The following is an 18,556-nucleotide window of genomic DNA, read 5'->3' as shown; positions in this document are numbered from 1 at the left end:
TTAAATTTTTAATTTGAAAAAAAAAATTTTTTTTTAATTATTGATATTTTATTATATTTCAAAAATATTTTTTTAATTAAATTTTTCCATTTTTTTAATTTTTAATTATAAAAAATCTTTAATTTTTTTTTCTTTTGAATTTTTTAAATTTTTATTAATTTAAATTAATTAATCGATTTTTTTAATTTTAACAAAAAAAAATATTTTTGAAATTTAAAAAAAAAATTAAGTTTTGAAATTTGAAAAAATAATAATTTTTGGAATTTAAAAAAAAAATTAATTTTTGATTAATAAAATTAAATTTTTATTTAATATTTTTTTTAAAATTTTTTAAATAATTTTTTTTATGTTAAAATAATTTGAAAAAATATTTTTTATGAAAATTTAACTGACGGAAAAAAAAACAACATTTTTATTTTTTTTTTCTCTTTTTGAAAATGCGTTAAAAGTATAGGAAACAACAAACATCAATACATCTAACGCCATTCCAGCAACAAAAGAAATAAATTTTATTATGTCAATTTCTTTTCTCTTTCTTCTCTCTTAACATCGACACGCAGGACGTCTTGTCGCGATACCTTCAATTCCAGAAGGACAAAAAAAATAAAAGGAAAGAAAGAAAAAAGTAAATATTGATATGTGAGATAAATCACCCAGAAATGAGTTTAAAAGTGTTCGACGACTTTTTTTTCTTGTAACGACAACTTTTTAATAGAGCCTTCAATTGCAGCATTCAAAGAAAAAAAAATGGAAAATTTCTTACAAAAGTAACTTGAAACAACAACTTAACTTCAAAAATTTTATGAATGCGAGTTGACTTGACACGTGAGAACACATACACACGAGCAAAAAGCAAAGAAATTTTCCGACATTAAGAAATAAAAGTAAAAAAAAGAAAGAAATTCGAAGCCAAAGTGTGAAGAAGTATTCAAACGTGGCTCTGTGCTGCTGTTTCTGAATGAAAGTAAAACTTTATCGTTCAATTTCTTCGTTTCTTTTCATTTCCAATGTCGGATTAATGTTATTCCCTCTCCACACATTCGATGTCTTATCAAGACTTTTTCCCTTGATGCTTTAAAGAAAAAGTAGGAGAAACTGGGATATGAAGCTATTATGTTCAAATAATAATAAAAGTGGCGGCATTTTTATTACACAACTTTTTTTTTTGCTTCGAATCCAAAATTGAACGTTTTTAATCCGGAAGTAAATGGCAATAGAAGTGTCATTGTAACTTTGGAAAATCAATTTATTTTCATTTTATAGTAATTTTAACATCATTGACACAAATGACTTTAAAAAAAAGTCATAGGATGGCTCAATATCGAGCTTTTCAATGGATTTCGATTGAATTTGTAGCGAAAATATTTTGTCACTCATTCAAAAATGTGAGAAAGGAAAACGAAGGAAAAAAGTTTTGTCATTGGATGAGACACCATTATGTTAATGCCAAATGCCTATAATGACGTGATAAGCGAATGAATAATTGTAATTTTACTTTTATTTGAATTTCTTTTCAGTTCTATCTGGATTTCTGTGTCATGGGATCCGGTTTTTACACGGGATTTGCTTATCTGACAATTGTTCAATGGTAAGAGAGAGAAAATGTTGATTTAAAGGAATTGAATTAACTTTTTTTTTATTTTGTCAAATTTAATGGAAAATTTGTTTGAAAAATTTTTAACTGTTAATTTTTTTTGAACTGATAAATTTTATTAATTTTAAAAAATTTTAGCGGTTTCTTTTTTTTTAATTGACAATTATGAAAGTTTTTAAAACGATTTTAAATTTAACAAAAAATATCAAATTTTATTAATTTTGGAAATTTTTATAAATTCTTAAAAAATGATTTTTTTCATTAAAAAAAATAAAAAAATTAATTCATATAAAAAAAATAGTGAAATTCTTTTTCATAAAAAAATTTTAGAATATTTTTTTAAATTTTAAAATTTTTTTTATTTAAAAAAAAAAATTTTATTTTTAATCAAACCTATTTTTATAAAAAAAATTAACAAAATCTGTTATATATAAAATATTTAGAATTTTTTTCTTAATTTTAATAATATTTTTTTTTTATTTCTTTCAAAATTCTCGTTGATAAAAAAATTAAATAAAAAAATTTTTTAATTCATTTTTTTTAAATTTTTAATTTAATTTTTTTTTTAATTTTTAATTTATTTTTTTTTTATTTTAAATTTATTTTTTTTTATTTTTAATTTATTTTTTTTTTTAATTTTCAATTTATTTTGTAGTTTTTGTAGTAACCTATTTTCATAAAAAAAAATTAGCAAAATTCTTTTTTAAAAAAAATTTAACGGTCAATTATATTTAAATTGACAATCTTGACATTTTATCAAATTTTTGCATTTTTATCTTTTTTTATAGCAAATTAAGGTCAATTAAGACTAAAAACTTGTTTATTGAAATATATTGAGTTAAAAACAAATCATTAAAAGAGGATTTAATCTACTTACCAAACAAATGCGTCACCAATTGATCGCAATCTTGTTTCCAAGTTCCTTCTGAGAAAATCTTCGTTTCCATTAAAAAATTTTTTTTTTCTACATTTACATTAATACAAAACTTTTTGCTTCGCACATTTAATTTGTACCTCATCATCTCTCTTGCAACATCTTTTTTTCTGTTGGCTCCATCCTATAATGAGATTGCAAAATGAATAAAATGAAAGGAAAAAAAGTTGTGTTGAAAATAAGCGTAAAAGTTATTTATTTTTACATTCATTTGAATTTTTTTTTTCACTGTTCGTCTTCTTATTATTATTTCTTTTGAAAGGAACTTGATTAAATTTATTTCTTCGACCAGGCAACTCCATACACGAATAATTTTAACGCAGCAACGTTAGCTTCAACTTTCATGTTTTAGACTGTTTTCGGTATTTTAAGCTAAGATGCAATGAATCCGACAACTTCTGAGGAAATTACTCTCAATACTCGTGGATATCGCTTGCTTGATAAATTGGGTCAAGGTTCTTATGCAAAAGTTTATTTGGGCGAGTTCAAGGTCAAAAGTCAAGGTCAAGAAGAAACGGAGCGAATTACGCATTTGGCTTGCAAAGTAATTGACATTAACAAAGCCCCGTCAACTTTTGTGGAGAAATTTCTTCCTCGTGAATTAGAAATTTTACTGAAGCTCAACCATCCGCATGTCATCCATACTCACAGTTTGTTCCGACGAAAGAGCAAGTACTACATTTTCATGCGATATGCCGAGAATGGCGATTTATTAGCTTTTATCATCAAAAATGGACTTATTCGAGAAAATCAGGCGAGGATTTGGACAAGACAACTATGTTTGGGGCTTCAATATCTTCACACCCTTGAAATCGCTCATCGTGACATAAAATGCGAAAATATCCTCGTCACGGGAAATTTCAATGTAAAACTTGCGGATTTTGGTTTTGCGAGATTTCTTTTAGACGAACGAATGAATCCTGTGTTAAGCAAAACTTTTTGTGGCTCTCTTCAATACGCAGCTCCCGAAATCATCAAAGGAACGCCTTACAACCCAAAACTGTCAGATGTTTGGGCACTTGGCGTCGTTGTCTTTACCATGCTGAACAAATCGATGCCCTTCGACGATGACAACGCAAAATCTCTGTACAACCATCAAATCAAACGTAAATGGCGATTTCGTACAAAAGTCGTTGACAAACTTTCGCACGAAGTTAAGTCTCTAATCAAGAAAATGCTTGAACCAACAATCGAAGAAAGAATCAAACTCGACGAAGTAATTGCCTCGAAATGGATTCAAATGGATGACAGACTCAAAAGTTTGCTTCCAGATGAATTTGGAGCTCTGATAAAAGCCAAAGAGCATATTCAGATGGTTAAAAATGGAACTTTAAAACTTAAAAATATCCGAGATCATCATCCCGACATCTCAAATGACGTTGAAAAAGCACGAAAAGAAGAACAAACAGCCTCAAACACAACTGTCGACATGAAAACGAAAGGCTACTCCTTCATTGAGTCAAAAATTACGCCAACATCAACCATTAAACTCATGCAAGACAAGACTTTGATCTTGAAATAACGAGATATCAAATTACTGACGAAAATAAAAAAATTCCATCAAATTGACATTCCTCCGTAATAATCATCATCATGAAATTGAGAAATTTATTTGAACAGACAATTATTTGAAAAGTATCAAAATATCACACAGATGAAAAAAAATATATAAAATTGAAATTGCTTGTTCATGAATGTGGAAAATTAAATATATTGCCCAAGTTGCTTTGTTTTTGTTCAAATTGTTTGTTTTTCTTCGTGTGTGTGAATGTACCTATAACAATTGTCGATAGTAGGTTTGAGATCTTGGCAAATATGCATTAATATTGAAAATTATTTGTTCTGAGGGCAGTTTGAATATTTGTTTTTTAAAATATTTTGCTTTCATTTGTTTTTGTGGGAGTTTTTGGCATTAAGGAAGCAATGAGAGCATTAAAATGTCAAATTATTATGGGAAATTGTTGGAAAATTATTGTTTTTTGTTTGTTCTCGGAAGAAGAGAAAGTTTTCGATGGATGATGATGTTTATTCAATTTTTATGGAAATTTAGAAAAAAAAATAAAAAAAAAATTTGAAATAATGGATTTTGAAAAAAAAAATATTTACCTTTAAATAATTTTTTTTTCAATTGACTTTTAAAGATTTCTTTTGCGGTTTTCCAATTTTTACTCAAATCCTATAAAGATTTTTTTTCTTCTGAATGATGAATTTTAACAAAAAAAAAATATTTAAAAAATTTTAAAAAATATTTATAAACGAGTTTGGAAAAAAAAATATTTTTTTTAATTTTAAAAGGTTTAATTTTTTTTTATAATTTTTTAAATTTATTTTAATTTTTGATAAATTATTTATATTTCTTCAAACAAAAATATAAATAATTTTTAAAAAAATAATTTTATTTGTTTTATTTAACATTTTTCGATAAAACAAATAAAATTTAAATTTTTTTTTAAATTATTTAGATTTTTGTTTGATAATTAAGAATTAATCAAAAATTAAAATAAAAATTTTCAAAACTCGTTTATAAATATTTTTTTTAATTTTTTAAATATATTTTTTTTTGCCAATTAATCTAAAAAAATACAAATTATTTTAATTTCTGTAAATCTAATTTAAAAAAAAAATTTAACATATTTTCAAAATGAAAAAATTAAATGAATAATTTATTTAAAATAAAAATTAAATTAAATTAATTTTTTTTATTTAATTTTAAATTTGTTTAATTTTGATTTATTAATTTTTAACCCAGTTTTGAAATAAAAATTTAAATAAAAATAAAAAAAATTATTGCGTTTTATTTCATATTTCCCGCATCTTCTTGTTGTGTGTTAATTTCTTCCTTTAACTCCAATTCGATAAAAATCTCAATCCTTTTTTTTCTCTCAAAATTTACTTTTAAAAGTCATTCTCCTTATTTGCATATATTTTTTTTTCGTAACTTCTTATCTTTTCGCTTCAAGACATTTTTACGTGTTTTTTCTGTTTCATCGTAAAAGTCTTAAATAAATGATTTATCCTTTCGATAAGGACCAGCATCTTTATCCTATTTATAAAAATTTTCCTTTTCCAAGTATTTTTTTTCCTGTTTTTTTAAATATTTTTAGAAGAAAAAAAATGAGAATAATCGGCAATTACCTCTGAGATTTTTTCCTTGCCTTCTGATTCACTTCTTGACTGCGATTATGATGTCATGTCGTTTATTTATTTACAAAACATTGAATGGACAGTAGCTGAAAATACAATGAAGCAGGAGTTAGACAAGCAACGAACAAAAAAAGGATGAAAAGTCAATTTTTTTCGTTCTTTAAGGAGATTATGTTAATTTTTTCTTTCTTCTTCACTTGCGATGTTTACTTTTTTTTCGTATGCGGTTAAATCCTGGCCCAGTTATGGAAATGATTATTATTATATATTTTATGCAAAGGAACAAGAGACTCTTAAATTCGTATCAGATTATCATATAAATGGTTTCATTCACCTTTTTTGTCCTGCTTTTTGTGCTTTTGCTTCCGTTGTTTTTCCTCCGTTCGTTTCTTCTTGAATTTTAATCAATATCCACATTGTCTATATATGCTTTTGATGCCCCTTTGATGATGAGGATTATTCCATTACCGGTGTCTCTTCTGTGTTTTTTTTTCTGTTTTTCTCTGCAACGTCAAAGGGATCTGATTCGAGTGGAAAATAAAAGGAAAACTTTAAATATTTGCATGTTAAAAACAATAAAAAGATCCGAGTCGAGTTCAAATAAAAACTTTTCTACAATATTTACATGACTCCTTCTTCTTCTTCTTTTCGTTTCATTGTTATTTTTGGTCCGAAAATTTATGTTTTATTTTTTTGTCTTTTTGTTTTAATTGCAAACAAAGTTGGAATGGCCTTGAGCTGCGTCGCTTTTCCTGTGTTCATTCCCGAAAAATAAATCCCAAAACATGAAAGGAAATAAAAATACAGACGGAACAAAACATTTCGAGAGTTGGAGGGAACATGGAAATTAAACGTTTTAATTAAAATAGACGCGTTGTTGCACAGAAGAGGATTCAAATTATTTGTTACGACTATCAAATGCAGACATGACCATGACTACCCTTTTCTCTAAATTCAACATTTTGTGTGTGTATTTATTTACATGTTTCCACGGATTCGAGTTTGGAAATTGAAATTGAATTGCGAAAAAAAATCTTTAATTAAAAGTCGATGGAAAAAAGTCATAAAAGCGCTTTTTTGTGCTTGTTAAAAATTTTACTTCATAAAATAAATTTAAAAAATTAAATTATTTTTTTAAATTAAGACATTAACTTTTCCAAATTAAAAAAAAATAAATTTCAAAGTTAAAAAAATTTTAAAAATATCAAATTAAAATTAATAATTTATCAAAATTATTTTTTTTAAATAAAAATATTTTTGAAATTTTTGAAAAAAAAACTAAAATAATTTTTTAAGTTAAAAAAAATTGAAACAAAATAAATAATTTATTTATAAATTAAAATAATTTTTTTATTAAAAAAAAAAATAAAACTGAAATAAAAAAAAAATTTAAAGTTAAAAATATGAAAAAATAATTAATCAAAATCTTTTTTTTTAATTAAAAAAATAAAAGAAATATATTCGTGTTTAAAAAATTTTTTCATACTAAAAAAATTAATTGATTTTTAAAATAAAATAAAAATAAAAACTTTAATTTATAAAAAATTAAAATATTTTTTAGAATTAAAAAGAAAAATATTTTTAAATATTCGAATTTCTTAAATTTTTCTAAATTATTTTTTTTATTTATTATTTTTTTAAATTTATTTATTTAATTTAATCATTTAATAATTTATTTCTTTTTTAAAGTAAGAATTTTGACACAAATCAAAATATTTTTTCGCAATTCAATTATAAAATTTTCAAAATTTTTTTAATTTAAACGCTTTTTTCTTTATTTTTAAAAGACAGACGTTTCAAAGGTGAATTTTTACAAAATTACCTTCTAAAAAAATTCTAAATTGAAATTTCGTACAAACAACAAAAAAAGTACAAAATTAATTAACTTGACCAATTGAAATATTTTTTTTTGTTTTATTTCTCGTGTCGAAATGGCGGAAAAAGTCCCGCAGTGAAAAACGTTCTCGCAACGATTAGTAAGTTCTATATTGTCATTTCCCCCGAAAAATTCTTTTTGACATTCCTAATGAAGTACAAATTTCGGAAAAAGGAAAGAAAAGATGGCAACAGGAAATAAAATATTTTTCTTTATATTCCGTAATTTCCCTGCGCCTATTCGATTAACTCCCGTAAGAAAATTACACGTCAACGCATTATTTTAATATTTTTTTCCCCCAAAAATGAAGGAAAAAAGTTTTTTTTTGTGCAAGAAATGTGCAAAGGAATCCATCAGTGCATTACGTAAACTTACACGTTTACCGTTGATGTGAATTTAATTTCAGACTTTCTTGCTGTAATGACCATTTGGTCCCAAATCGGCTCCCCTTTGAATGTTTCGATGAAAAATTGTTCACTATGAGAAGAAAATTTTTTCTAATTTGAAAAAAATTTAATAAAAAAATAAAATTTAAATTAAATTTATAAAATAACATTTAATTATTCAAAAATAATTTAATTAAAAAAAAAATTAATTAAAATAAAAATTTAAATAATTAAAATAAAATAAAAATTAAAAAAAAACAAATTTAAAAATTGGAAAAAAAATTTTGAAGTTAAAAATTATTTTTTGAGATTTTTTTTTTTTTTGCTTTGAAAATTATTTTTTTTTAGTTTCTTAAAAATTAATTTTAATTTTGAAATTTTTTTATAAAACTCTCGAATTTTCTATGAAAAGAAAATTTTTCGGATTTTTTCTACTTATTGTGAATCGTTATTCATAACGACACGCAAAAATGCAATAATTGAAGTTACGTCGATCCTAATTACTATTCCAGTAGTTAAGGGATTTGTTCGGAGTTGCTTTTGTGGTAATAACGATAATAACTGCCGTTAACGATTAACAAGAGTACAATTTCGCTCTTTGTGTATATTGACCATTATTCCAGCCTTAATTCTTTTCGACATTAACCGTGTAAAAATTTTTTTCTTTGTTTGTTTTCCTTCGCTTAAGGGATTTTTTTCTCGAACAACTCGCCTTTGAATTTCATGTCACCCGAAATTATTTTCGTCATGTCCAATTTCGTCGCTGGCAGTGAAGAAGAAAACAATTTAAATCAAGATGAAAGTAAACTTACCGCTGACGAGACTGACATCTTCAAAGATTACTCGAACAAAGAGCTTCATGACTTGATCGATCAAACAAAAACGGAATTTGACAAAGTTGATACGGAAAATCGAATGTTTCTCTCGTACATTGGGTTTGAGGACCCAAATTTAGCACTTCAAGTAGCGACAGGGATGCAAAAACTCCCGCAAGATATCTACGATTTGGCGGTTAGTAACAATACTTTCGACTCGACTTCATGGATGGATGGAAGTTCGATCATCGAATCAATTTACAGCCGAAAATCCAAGAAAAGTTTGTCGATTTTTTCGCGTGGCTCGCAGAAATCCATGCAAACAGGAACTTCCGAAGCTTCAGGATATCAAAAAACTCTTGAACAGCTAAGTCCCTTGATGAAAATCGAAATGGCTGAAAAAGCGATAAAAGAAAAAACGGAAAATATTAAAAAAATTTTGAATGAAAGTTCAGGAAAAATTCATCAACTTACCTGTGAAGCGAAAGAAATTCAAGCTACAATTTCAGAAATTCAACAAAAAAAATTAAAATTCCAAAAAGAAATTTTACTCGAAGGAATCGATCCAATTACAGGAAGAATTCCTTCCGAAACTTTTTTGAAATTTATTCGTTCGAAAATCAAACAAGACTCAACTCTTCTCGACAAATTGAGACTTCGTACAAGTTCATTGAAGCAAACGGCAAAAACAGCAAATTCCAAACTCGCAACGAAAAAACAACTCGTTGGAATTTTGAGACCAGTTGATTTCGAACAACTTAAAATCGATAAAAATACGTTAACGAAACTCCTGAAGGAGAAGGACTCGCAGTTTTATGGCTTGAAACAAGTAAATGGACAAATATCGTTGGCGTGTGCGACACAAAAGAAGGCATTGGACAAGAAATTAGCTCGCGTCGAAGAATTAAAGGCACGAAAAACGTTGCTTTTCAAGTCGATTGAAAGATTGTGCCGAGAAAAATCCGTGCTAAAGCAAAAAATTGACGAAGTAAGGGAAGAAATTGGAAAGTTGGAGTACAAAATGGAGCATTATAGCACGCCAAGTGTAACGGATTACTGCAATCAAAAGGAAAAGTTAATGGAATTGGAGCGAATGAACAAGAAATTGAGACGCGAGACGAAAAATCGTCGCTCGAAAGAAAATGCTTTAAATTAAATTGAGTTTAAAATTTAAATGCATTACATAAATTTTGGTAAAAAAAAATTTTTTATACTTTGACGTCTCTTTGTCTTAAAAATTCATAAAAAAAAACTTTAAAAAAAAATCAAATTTTCCTTCAAAAAATATTTTTTTAAATTAAATTAAATTAACAAATAAATTTTAAGTATTAAAAAAAACAAAATTTAATTATTCAAAAAAATTAAAATTTTTAAAAAAAAAATTAAAATTATTTTTTCCAAAATTATTAAAAAAATTAATTTTAAAGAAATTTAGAAAAAAAAAATTAAATTCAAAAAATTTTTCTTCTTTGAAAAATAAAATTTTCGTTAAAAAAATATTTTTTTTAAAAAATAAATTTAATTAATAGAATAAAATTTAATTAGGTATTTAAAAAATTAAAAAAAAATAATTTTTAAAAATTTAAAAAAAAAAATTAAAATTTTTTTTAAAAAATTAAAATAAATTAAAATTAAATTAATTAATTTAAAAATTAAATTTTTCACAAATGAAAATTTATTTTTAAAATAATTTAATTAATTTAAAAAAAAATTAAAATCTTAAAAAATAATTTTTCTCTCCAAAAAATTTTTTCAAATTTTAATTTTAAAATTTATTTTTTTTTTATTTTTAAATTAAATAATTTAAATTTTTATTTTAACTAATTTTTTTAATTAAATTATTTTAAAATTTTAAATAATTAAATCGTCAATTAAATTTAAATTTTATTTTTTAATTAAATTGAAATTTATATTTTTTTTTTTTTTTGTTAAATAAAAATTTGAAATTTTAACAAAAAAAAAAGGAAAAGCGCTTAAATTCTTCAATTCAAGAAAATTTCAATTTTTTCCTTTATATGAAGACATTTTTCCATCAACCAAATTAATTCTTCCCTTTCTCTGCCATTTTTTTTTTGTTTCACGAGAAAATTCCTTTAGACTTTAGGCAAAAAGTAAATATAGAAGTGAATGTTCACTTTTACATTATCGTCTCCCTAAAAGACGCTCCAGGATAGACACAGCGCATGCAATTATGCTAATTGCCTTATAAATTGCTACATTTTACCTTTACTACATTTTCACGCAACTCACGGGATATCAGATTTCCTTCGTTTGTTTTTTTTTTGCGTAATTTCTCGCTGAATGTGACGTTCGACAGGAAACTGAACAAATTCCCACATGAATAATCATTTTGCATTACTTTACGTTACATTACGTCACGAGTGAGTCGGAAAGAGAAAAAACCGAGAAATCCCTCAGGCAAGGACTTCCTAAAACTAACCAGGCAACCGCTTTTTGTGCCTCCTTGTTTATTAAAAATAATTTACTGCTAAAGAAATATACGGAGAAGCAGAAAAGGACGAGTTGTGTAAATAAAAGCATTTAATTTTGCTTTGGCATGCAAAAAGCCAAAAGTGTCGTCATCGTCAAGGAAAAGTCTCTCTCTCGCCTCGTACAGCAAAAATTTTACGTCTAAAACATATTAAAATGTCTTTTATTATGATATTGCTTGGGGCGTTTTTATTATTAAATATGAAATTTAACGAGACACGACAAACGCACACAACGAACGAGAGAACGAGACTCGAACACGAAAAAATATGGTAGTTGGAAGAATAATTGTGTTCCTCGTTGTTGTAAAATGAAATAATAATTTTTTGCGCCAAATTACGTCGCAAATGGATGGAAATGAATGGAAAAGTAGTTCATAAAATGTTCCAACAAGCAACGTTACGGCTCGAAAAGCAGTTGATGATGACTTTTTGAGTTTTTTTGGCTTTAATATGTTGAAAATATATGTTGAACGATCCTTGAAAATGAGTACTGAAGACCTGAAATGAATTTTAAAATTAGTATTGGATTTAATTTTTTTTTTTATATTTTTACCTGAGTTCAATATAATGAGCTTTAAAATAATTTTTGTGTTATTTTTTAATTTTTTAGTCCATGTAGCTAAAAAAAATAAATTAATTAACTTAAATAATTAATAAAAAAATAACAAAATAAATTAAATAAAAAATTAAATTTAATTTAATTTTTAAAAATAATAAATTAAATTTAATTTAATTTTAATTTTTTTTATTATTTTTTTTATAATTTTAAAATTATTTTTAATTAATAAATATTAAAATTATTAAATATATATTTTTAATTTTTTTTCAATTTTTTTTAGTAAATAAGTGCGAAGTCAAAATTTATAAAATTTTTTTTTTAAATTTGAAAAAAAAATTAAAAAATATTTGTTTTATAATTAAAATCTTTATTTATTTTAAAAAATATCCAAAAAAAAAATTAATTTTAAAATTCATTTAAAAATTTTAATTTAAAAAATTAAAAACAAATATCCATTTGATAATTTAATTAATTAATAAATTAAATCAATTAATCAAAAAAAATAATTTTTTTTATATAATTCATTAAAAAATTTAATTTGAAACAAAAAAAAATTAATCATAAAATTTAATTTTGAAAAAATATTAAAAAAAAAATAATTTAATTATTAAATTTATTTTATTTTTTTTTTATTTATTTAAAAAAAAAATTTATCAAACCTCTAATTTTTTTTAAATCTTTTAAATCCTAATTTAATTCAAAAAATCCTTTAAAAGCTTCTAAAAAATTAAAATAAACTTAAAACCTTTGTCATTTCCAACATTTTTATCTTTGTCACTTGGAAAATCAACGACACAACTCCTTCTCTTCCTCTTTCCATCCAACTTTTTCCTTCACATAATCACGATTGTGGTAGTCGCCGACGGCAACAGCAGTGTCATGTTAACTCATCTACTCGTCTTTCGCAGAAAAACCAGTTAATTAACTTTAAAATCTGTGCTGAGATTGTTTGTTCACTACTTTGCTTTCGACAGAGACACAAAACGAGGTAAAAATCATAAAATCACAAGTTTTGTCAAGTGTGTGCCAAAAAATAAGTGAAAATTCTTGTAAAATGGGAACAATAATCATTACCGTTAAAATTCATGTTTTCTACTTGAGAAACTTGTTCATTATCATCGTCATTGACGAAAAGTTTTTTTTATTTAGGTCAGAACACGAATCAGAGCAACCGCACACTAATTCCTAATGATAAACTCCGCAATAAAATTCTGTTGGGGAAAAAGAGACAGAAAAATCATGAATATTCGAAAATGAATGTCAACATGTTTAATTTTTCACAAACTCATTTCTATGCGAGCTCGAATCGAAAAGAGACACATTTCCAGGCCAAATTTCATCAGATGAACAAACATAAACAAATATCATTATTTATGCAAATTTAACCTCAATTTATTTGTCACTCACCTCTCCGAATGTTACTGACGACTTGTTTTCCTTGCTTTTGTGCGGCGCGCTTGTTGTGCCATGTGTTGCACAGACTCACCTGAAACTCCGAGTAATTGTTGTGTCAGGATATTTGCAGTAATTAATTTGACATAATTTTGCCTTTTGGTCATGTTTGAGTTTGCGTTCGAAGTGAAAATACGAAATTTTCTGTTGGTTGCTGAAATCATTAAAAATTTACAATTTTAATCAAATTTATTCGGTTTACTCATCATTTTGCATGAGAAAAAAAAATAACAGAGTGCAGAGTCAACAGATAAAACAAATAACAGAACGCGCTTCATTGCACTCCAGACTAATAAATATTTTTTGACCGCGAAATTTATTGAGTTTTGCTGTTTTGTGCCCGGTTACACGCAATATGGAACCAAATTTAATTTAAAAGAGAGGAAAAAGTCGATTTGGTAGACTCAACAGTTGAATTGGAGAAAAAAAAATTGAAAATGATGTTTAAAAGCAAAATTTAAAAAGATTGAAAAGCAAAAAAAAAATGAAAATCAATATTTTGACAACTTTTTCTTTTTTATTGCAGGAGACGATGAAACACTTAAAATGCCGCAAATGGATTGAATGATGCCCAATTAGAAAATATTTGGTAATTTTTTTTTAAATTTTTATAATTTTTTTTTTAATTTTTACAAAAAAGATTTCATAAAATTTTCTTAATGTCCAAAAATAATTTCATCATTTTTTTAATTTTAAATAATTTTAATTTTAATTTTTAAAAATATATTTTTTTATATTTTTTTTTTTTATTTAAAAAAAATATAATAATTTAAAAAAAAAATATATAATTTTTTTTTTCTTATAATTTAAAAAAATTTTAAAAAATGTAATTTCACAAAAAAAGTTTAAAATAATTTCATAAATTTTTTCTCAATATTTTATTTATTTATTTTTCGATATTCTTCGAAGAAGAATTTTATAAAATTTTCTTTTAAATTTTAAAAAATATTTTTATTTTGATATTTTTTTCAAAAATCTTGGAAAATAAATTCAAAATTTTTAAATAATAATTTTATAGATTTTTCCTTATTTTTTTCAAATAATTTCCTGATTTTTTTTTCTAATTTTTAAAAGTTTTAAAAAAATAATTTGATAAAATCCTTTTCAATTAAGAAAAAAAAATTATAGTAATTTCAAAAAAAAAATTAAAATAATTTCTTCGATAATTTAATAAATTTTTTCATAATTTTTATGATTTTTTTATTCTTAAAAATTATTTGAATTTTTTTTAAATTTTCGAAGAAGAATTTTATAATTTTTTTTTCTTTAAATTACATCATTTTTTTTAATTTTTAAAATAAAAATTTCTTTTAAATTTTCAAAAAATATTTTTATGATCTTTTATTTTAATTTTTGAAAAATTAAAATTTATAATATATTTTTTTTTAACTTTAAGAAATGAAGAAATTTTGTAAAAAAAATAAAATAAATAATTTCGAAACAATTTTTCTAATTGAGTACATCGACGAGGTAACATGTTGCTATATAAAATGCGTTTCCCCAACAATATACCAAAACAACATCATCAAATGATCCAAAATCTCCCATTTTTTCAGACGTCCCCTTCGTTTATATTTCATGTAATTTATATAAAATTTGTGCTTGAAAAACGAGACAGATACAAGTCTCAAGCAAAAAAGCGATGAAACAATCAACATTTGTCTATTTATTTAATCCACATGTACTTCAACTCCTTAAAACGAGAAAAGTGGTCTAATGAGTCATCTTCATGCGATTTGAGCGATTTTCATCTCGAGCTTATATCTTGTATGGAAGAAAAATCGCATTATTTACTTAAAAATTTTAATAAAACTCTTCAACAAACGGGAAAAAACAAAACAAGGGCGTGCAAAGTTTAAAGTACCGACAATAACAATGCAAAATCTTAAGTGTGATCCCCTCATGTTTATAAATATTTGCATATGTCGAGTAATCAAGGGGATAACAAAACAACGAAAAAATAATTGCACAATATTGCAGTTTGGATTTTTTACTCGAACGAGGGAAAAATGTTTCACGCACAAAATTTAACGATAACCTGCTCCCCCAAACATTTTTGTATCGTAATTTTTCAGATTGCACACGCATTCCGAGACAGCACTCGAAAAATTGCCTTTTCAACATATTGCAGTACATTCACGAACACGGAGCAAGAAAGTACAAGATCATTACGAAACATTAAATTAGGAAATAAAATAATAACAGGAGTAACATTTGTGCCACGTAAGTAGAACTTTAGTACATTAACTACTCTTTCTACCATTTTCCAGCATAAAACAAACAGGTTTTCTTCTATTTCAGACAGGAAACTTTTTTTTTGTGAGGGGTTGACGCCATAAAAAATTGCTTTGACTCAGAACGAAAGTAAAAGTGTGCAGAGGACAAAAATTAATAAAAGGATATAATTTTACATACAACTTTGTTGTTGTTTCGTCGGTTGCTGCCGTTTTCACAAAGAAAATGTTTACAGGTTGCGTTTATGGGACGCAAGGGAATTTGTCGACACATCACAGTAGTGAGGTAAATGATATTAAATTTTCGTTTTTTTGTCTTTTTTTGATGAAAATTTTGAACTTCATTAAAGTAAATCTTTTAAGTTTATTTTTTTTTTATTTTTGTTAATTAGAATAGATGTTTTGTGACACATTTGAATAGGTAAGATTGGGAAACGAATTAATGTCATGCATGATTGAACATTTACGTAATTAATAAAATTTTGTCAGTCACTGTTGGAGTTGATTGGGAATTAATGTAATTACGAACAGGAGTGTTGTATAATGGAGATTTGTCGTTTTATGAATTTTGAAAAAAAAATTGACAAGAAAAAGAAATTTTGCTCTAAAATTTTGAAGTTTTTAGTTCAAATTGGTAAGTAAATTAATTTTTTTAATAATTTTTTATAGATGTTTTTTGAATTTTACGAAATATGGTAATTTTTTTTTATTATTTTTTAAAAATGATTCCATTAAATTTTTCTTAATTAAAAAAAATATTTTTTTTTATTTATTTTACAAAAACTTTAATTTTATTTTTAAAAATAAACTAAAATTAACTAAAATAATTTTTAAAAATTAAATTAAATTAACCTTGACTTGAACAAAAAAATCTGGGGCCCTTCAAAAAATTTTTTTTTCAAAATTTGTTTTTTTTTTCAAAATTTTTTTTTTTTTCAAATTTTTTTTTTCAAAAATTTTTTTTTTTCAAAAAATTTTTTTTTCAAAATTTTAAAAATTTCTTTTTTCGCCTGTACATCGGAAACGCAAAATTTAGAAAAAGTCCAAAACAAAAGTTGTTTCTAACATCAAAACCTTCAATTTCATTTTTCAAAAATATTTTTTTTTTTAAAATTTTTTTCGCTATTTTGTTTCTAACATCAAAACAAAAAATTAAAAATCGGTATGTGAGCCCTCAAATAAAAGGATTTTTTAAATTTATTTTTTTAAAAAAACGCAAAATTTAGAAAAAGTTTGTTTCTAACATTTCATTTTGAGACGGAGAACCGTGATCTAGCTTAAAAAAATAAGCCCTCATAATAAAAGGATTTTGACTTAAAATCAATTTTTTTCGCTAACATAAATGGCTCCTGTACTTTAAACATAAAACCTTCAAACGGAGAACCGTGATCTAGCTTAATTTTGAAAAATCGGTAAGATATAAGAGGATAATAAAAGGATTTTGACTTAAATTTTTTTTTAATCAATTTTTTTCGCTAACATCTTTAAATGGCTCCTGTACATCGAAAACGCAAAATTTAGAAAAAGTCCAAAACAAAAGTTGTTTCTAACATAAAAACCTTCATTTTGAGACGGAGAACCGTGATCTAGAATTTTTGACTTAAATTTTTTTTTAATTTTTTTTCGCTAACATCTTTAAATTCCTTACAAAAAACGCAAAATTTAAAAAAGTCCAAAACAAAAGTTGTTTCTAACATCAAAACCTTCATTTTGAGACGGAGAACCGTGATCTAGCTTAATTTTGAAAAATCGGTATGTGAGCCCTCATAATAAAAGGATTTTGACTTAAATTTTTTTTTAATCAATTTTTTTCGCTAACATCTTTAAATGGCTCCTGTACATCGAAAACGCAAAATTTAGAAAAAGTCCAAAACAAAAGTTGTTTCTAACATCAAAACCTTCATTTTGAGACGGAGAACCGTGATCTAGCTTAATTTTGAAAAATCGGTATGTGAGCCCTCATAATAAAAGGATTTTGACTTAAATTTTTTTAATCAATTTTTTTCGCTAACATCTTTAAATGGCTCCTGTACATCGAAAACGCAAAATTTAGAAAAAGTCCAAAACAAAAGTTGTTTCTAACATCAAAACCTTCATTTTGAGACAGAACCGTGATCTAAATTTTGAAAAATCGGTATGTGAGCCCTTACAATAAGAGGATTTTGACTTAAATTTTTTTTAATCAATTTTTTTCGCTAACATCTTTAAATGGCTCCTGTACATCGAAAACGCAAAATTTAGAAAAAGTCCAAAACAAAAGTTGTTTCTAACATCAAAACCTTCATTTTGAGACGGAGAACCGTGATCTAGCTTAATTTTGAAAAATCGGTATGTGAGCCCTCATAATAAAAGGATTTTGACTTAAATTTTTTTTTAATCAATTTTTTTCGAAAACGCAAAATTTAGAAAAAGTCTTGTTTCTAACATCAAAACCTTCATTTTGAGACGGAACATCGGTTTTTTTTTAATCAAATGGCTCCTGTACATCGAAAACGCAAAATTTAGAAAAAGTCCAAAACAAAAGTTGTTTCTAACATCAAAACCTTCATTTTGAGACGGAGAACCGTGATCTAGCTTAATTTTGAAAAATCGGTATGTGAGCCCTCATAATAAGAGGATTTTGACTTAAATTTTTTTTAATCAATTTTTTTCGCTAACATCTTTAAATGGCTCCTGTACATCGAAAACGCAAAATTTAGAAAAAGTCCAAAACAAAAGTTGTTTCTAACATCAAAACCTTCATTTTGAGACGGAGAACCGTGATCTAGCTTAATTTTGAAAAATCGGTATGTGAGCCCTCATAATAAAAGGATTTTGACTTAAATTTTTTTTAATCAATTTTTTTCGCTAACATCTTTAAATGGCTCCTGTACATCGAAAACGCAAAATTTAGAAAAAGTCCAAAACAAAAGTTGTTTCTAACATCAAAACCTTCATTTTGAGACGGAGAACCGTGATCTAGCTTAATTTTGAAAAATCGGTATGTGAGCCCTCATAATAAAAGGATTTTGACTTAAATTTTTTTTAATCAATTTTTTTCGCTAACATCTTTAAATGGCTCCTGTACATC

At 24.8% G+C, this 18,556-nt stretch overlaps 2 protein-coding genes across 2 annotated transcripts; both read left to right on the top strand.

The window, feature by feature from the left end:
* Window positions 1-2,910: 2,910 nt before the first annotated feature.
* Window positions 2,911-4,050, top strand: LOC134832643 (testis-specific serine/threonine-protein kinase 1-like). Its single transcript, XM_063846738.1, has one exon. It carries the CDS (start codon window positions 2,911-2,913, stop codon window positions 4,048-4,050), a length of 1,140 nt encoding a protein of 379 aa, XP_063702808.1.
* A 4,631-nt stretch (window positions 4,051-8,681) lies between these two features.
* LOC134832638 (coiled-coil domain-containing protein 113) lies at window positions 8,682-9,905 on the top strand. Its single transcript, XM_063846733.1, has one exon. The coding sequence runs from the start codon at window positions 8,682-8,684 to the stop codon at window positions 9,903-9,905; it is 1,224 nt and encodes a 407-aa protein (XP_063702803.1).
* The last annotated feature ends 8,651 nt before the right edge of the window (window positions 9,906-18,556 follow it).

The sequence above is a fragment of the Culicoides brevitarsis genome, chromosome 2 (assembly GCF_036172545.1).
Source record: "Culicoides brevitarsis isolate CSIRO-B50_1 chromosome 2, AGI_CSIRO_Cbre_v1, whole genome shotgun sequence".
Classification (NCBI taxonomy): Eukaryota; Metazoa; Arthropoda; class Insecta; order Diptera; family Ceratopogonidae; genus Culicoides; species Culicoides brevitarsis.
Note: the sequence above shows the minus strand (reverse complement) of the source record. Positions and strands in the feature narration are given on the sequence as shown.

Excerpts from the sequence above, each read along its gene's own strand:
- LOC134832643 (XM_063846738.1), top strand. The coding sequence starts at position 2,911 with ATGAATCCGACAACTTCTGAGGAAATTACTCTCAATACTCGTGGATAT.
- LOC134832638 (XM_063846733.1), top strand. The coding sequence starts at position 8,682 with ATGTCCAATTTCGTCGCTGGCAGTGAAGAAGAAAACAATTTAAATCAA.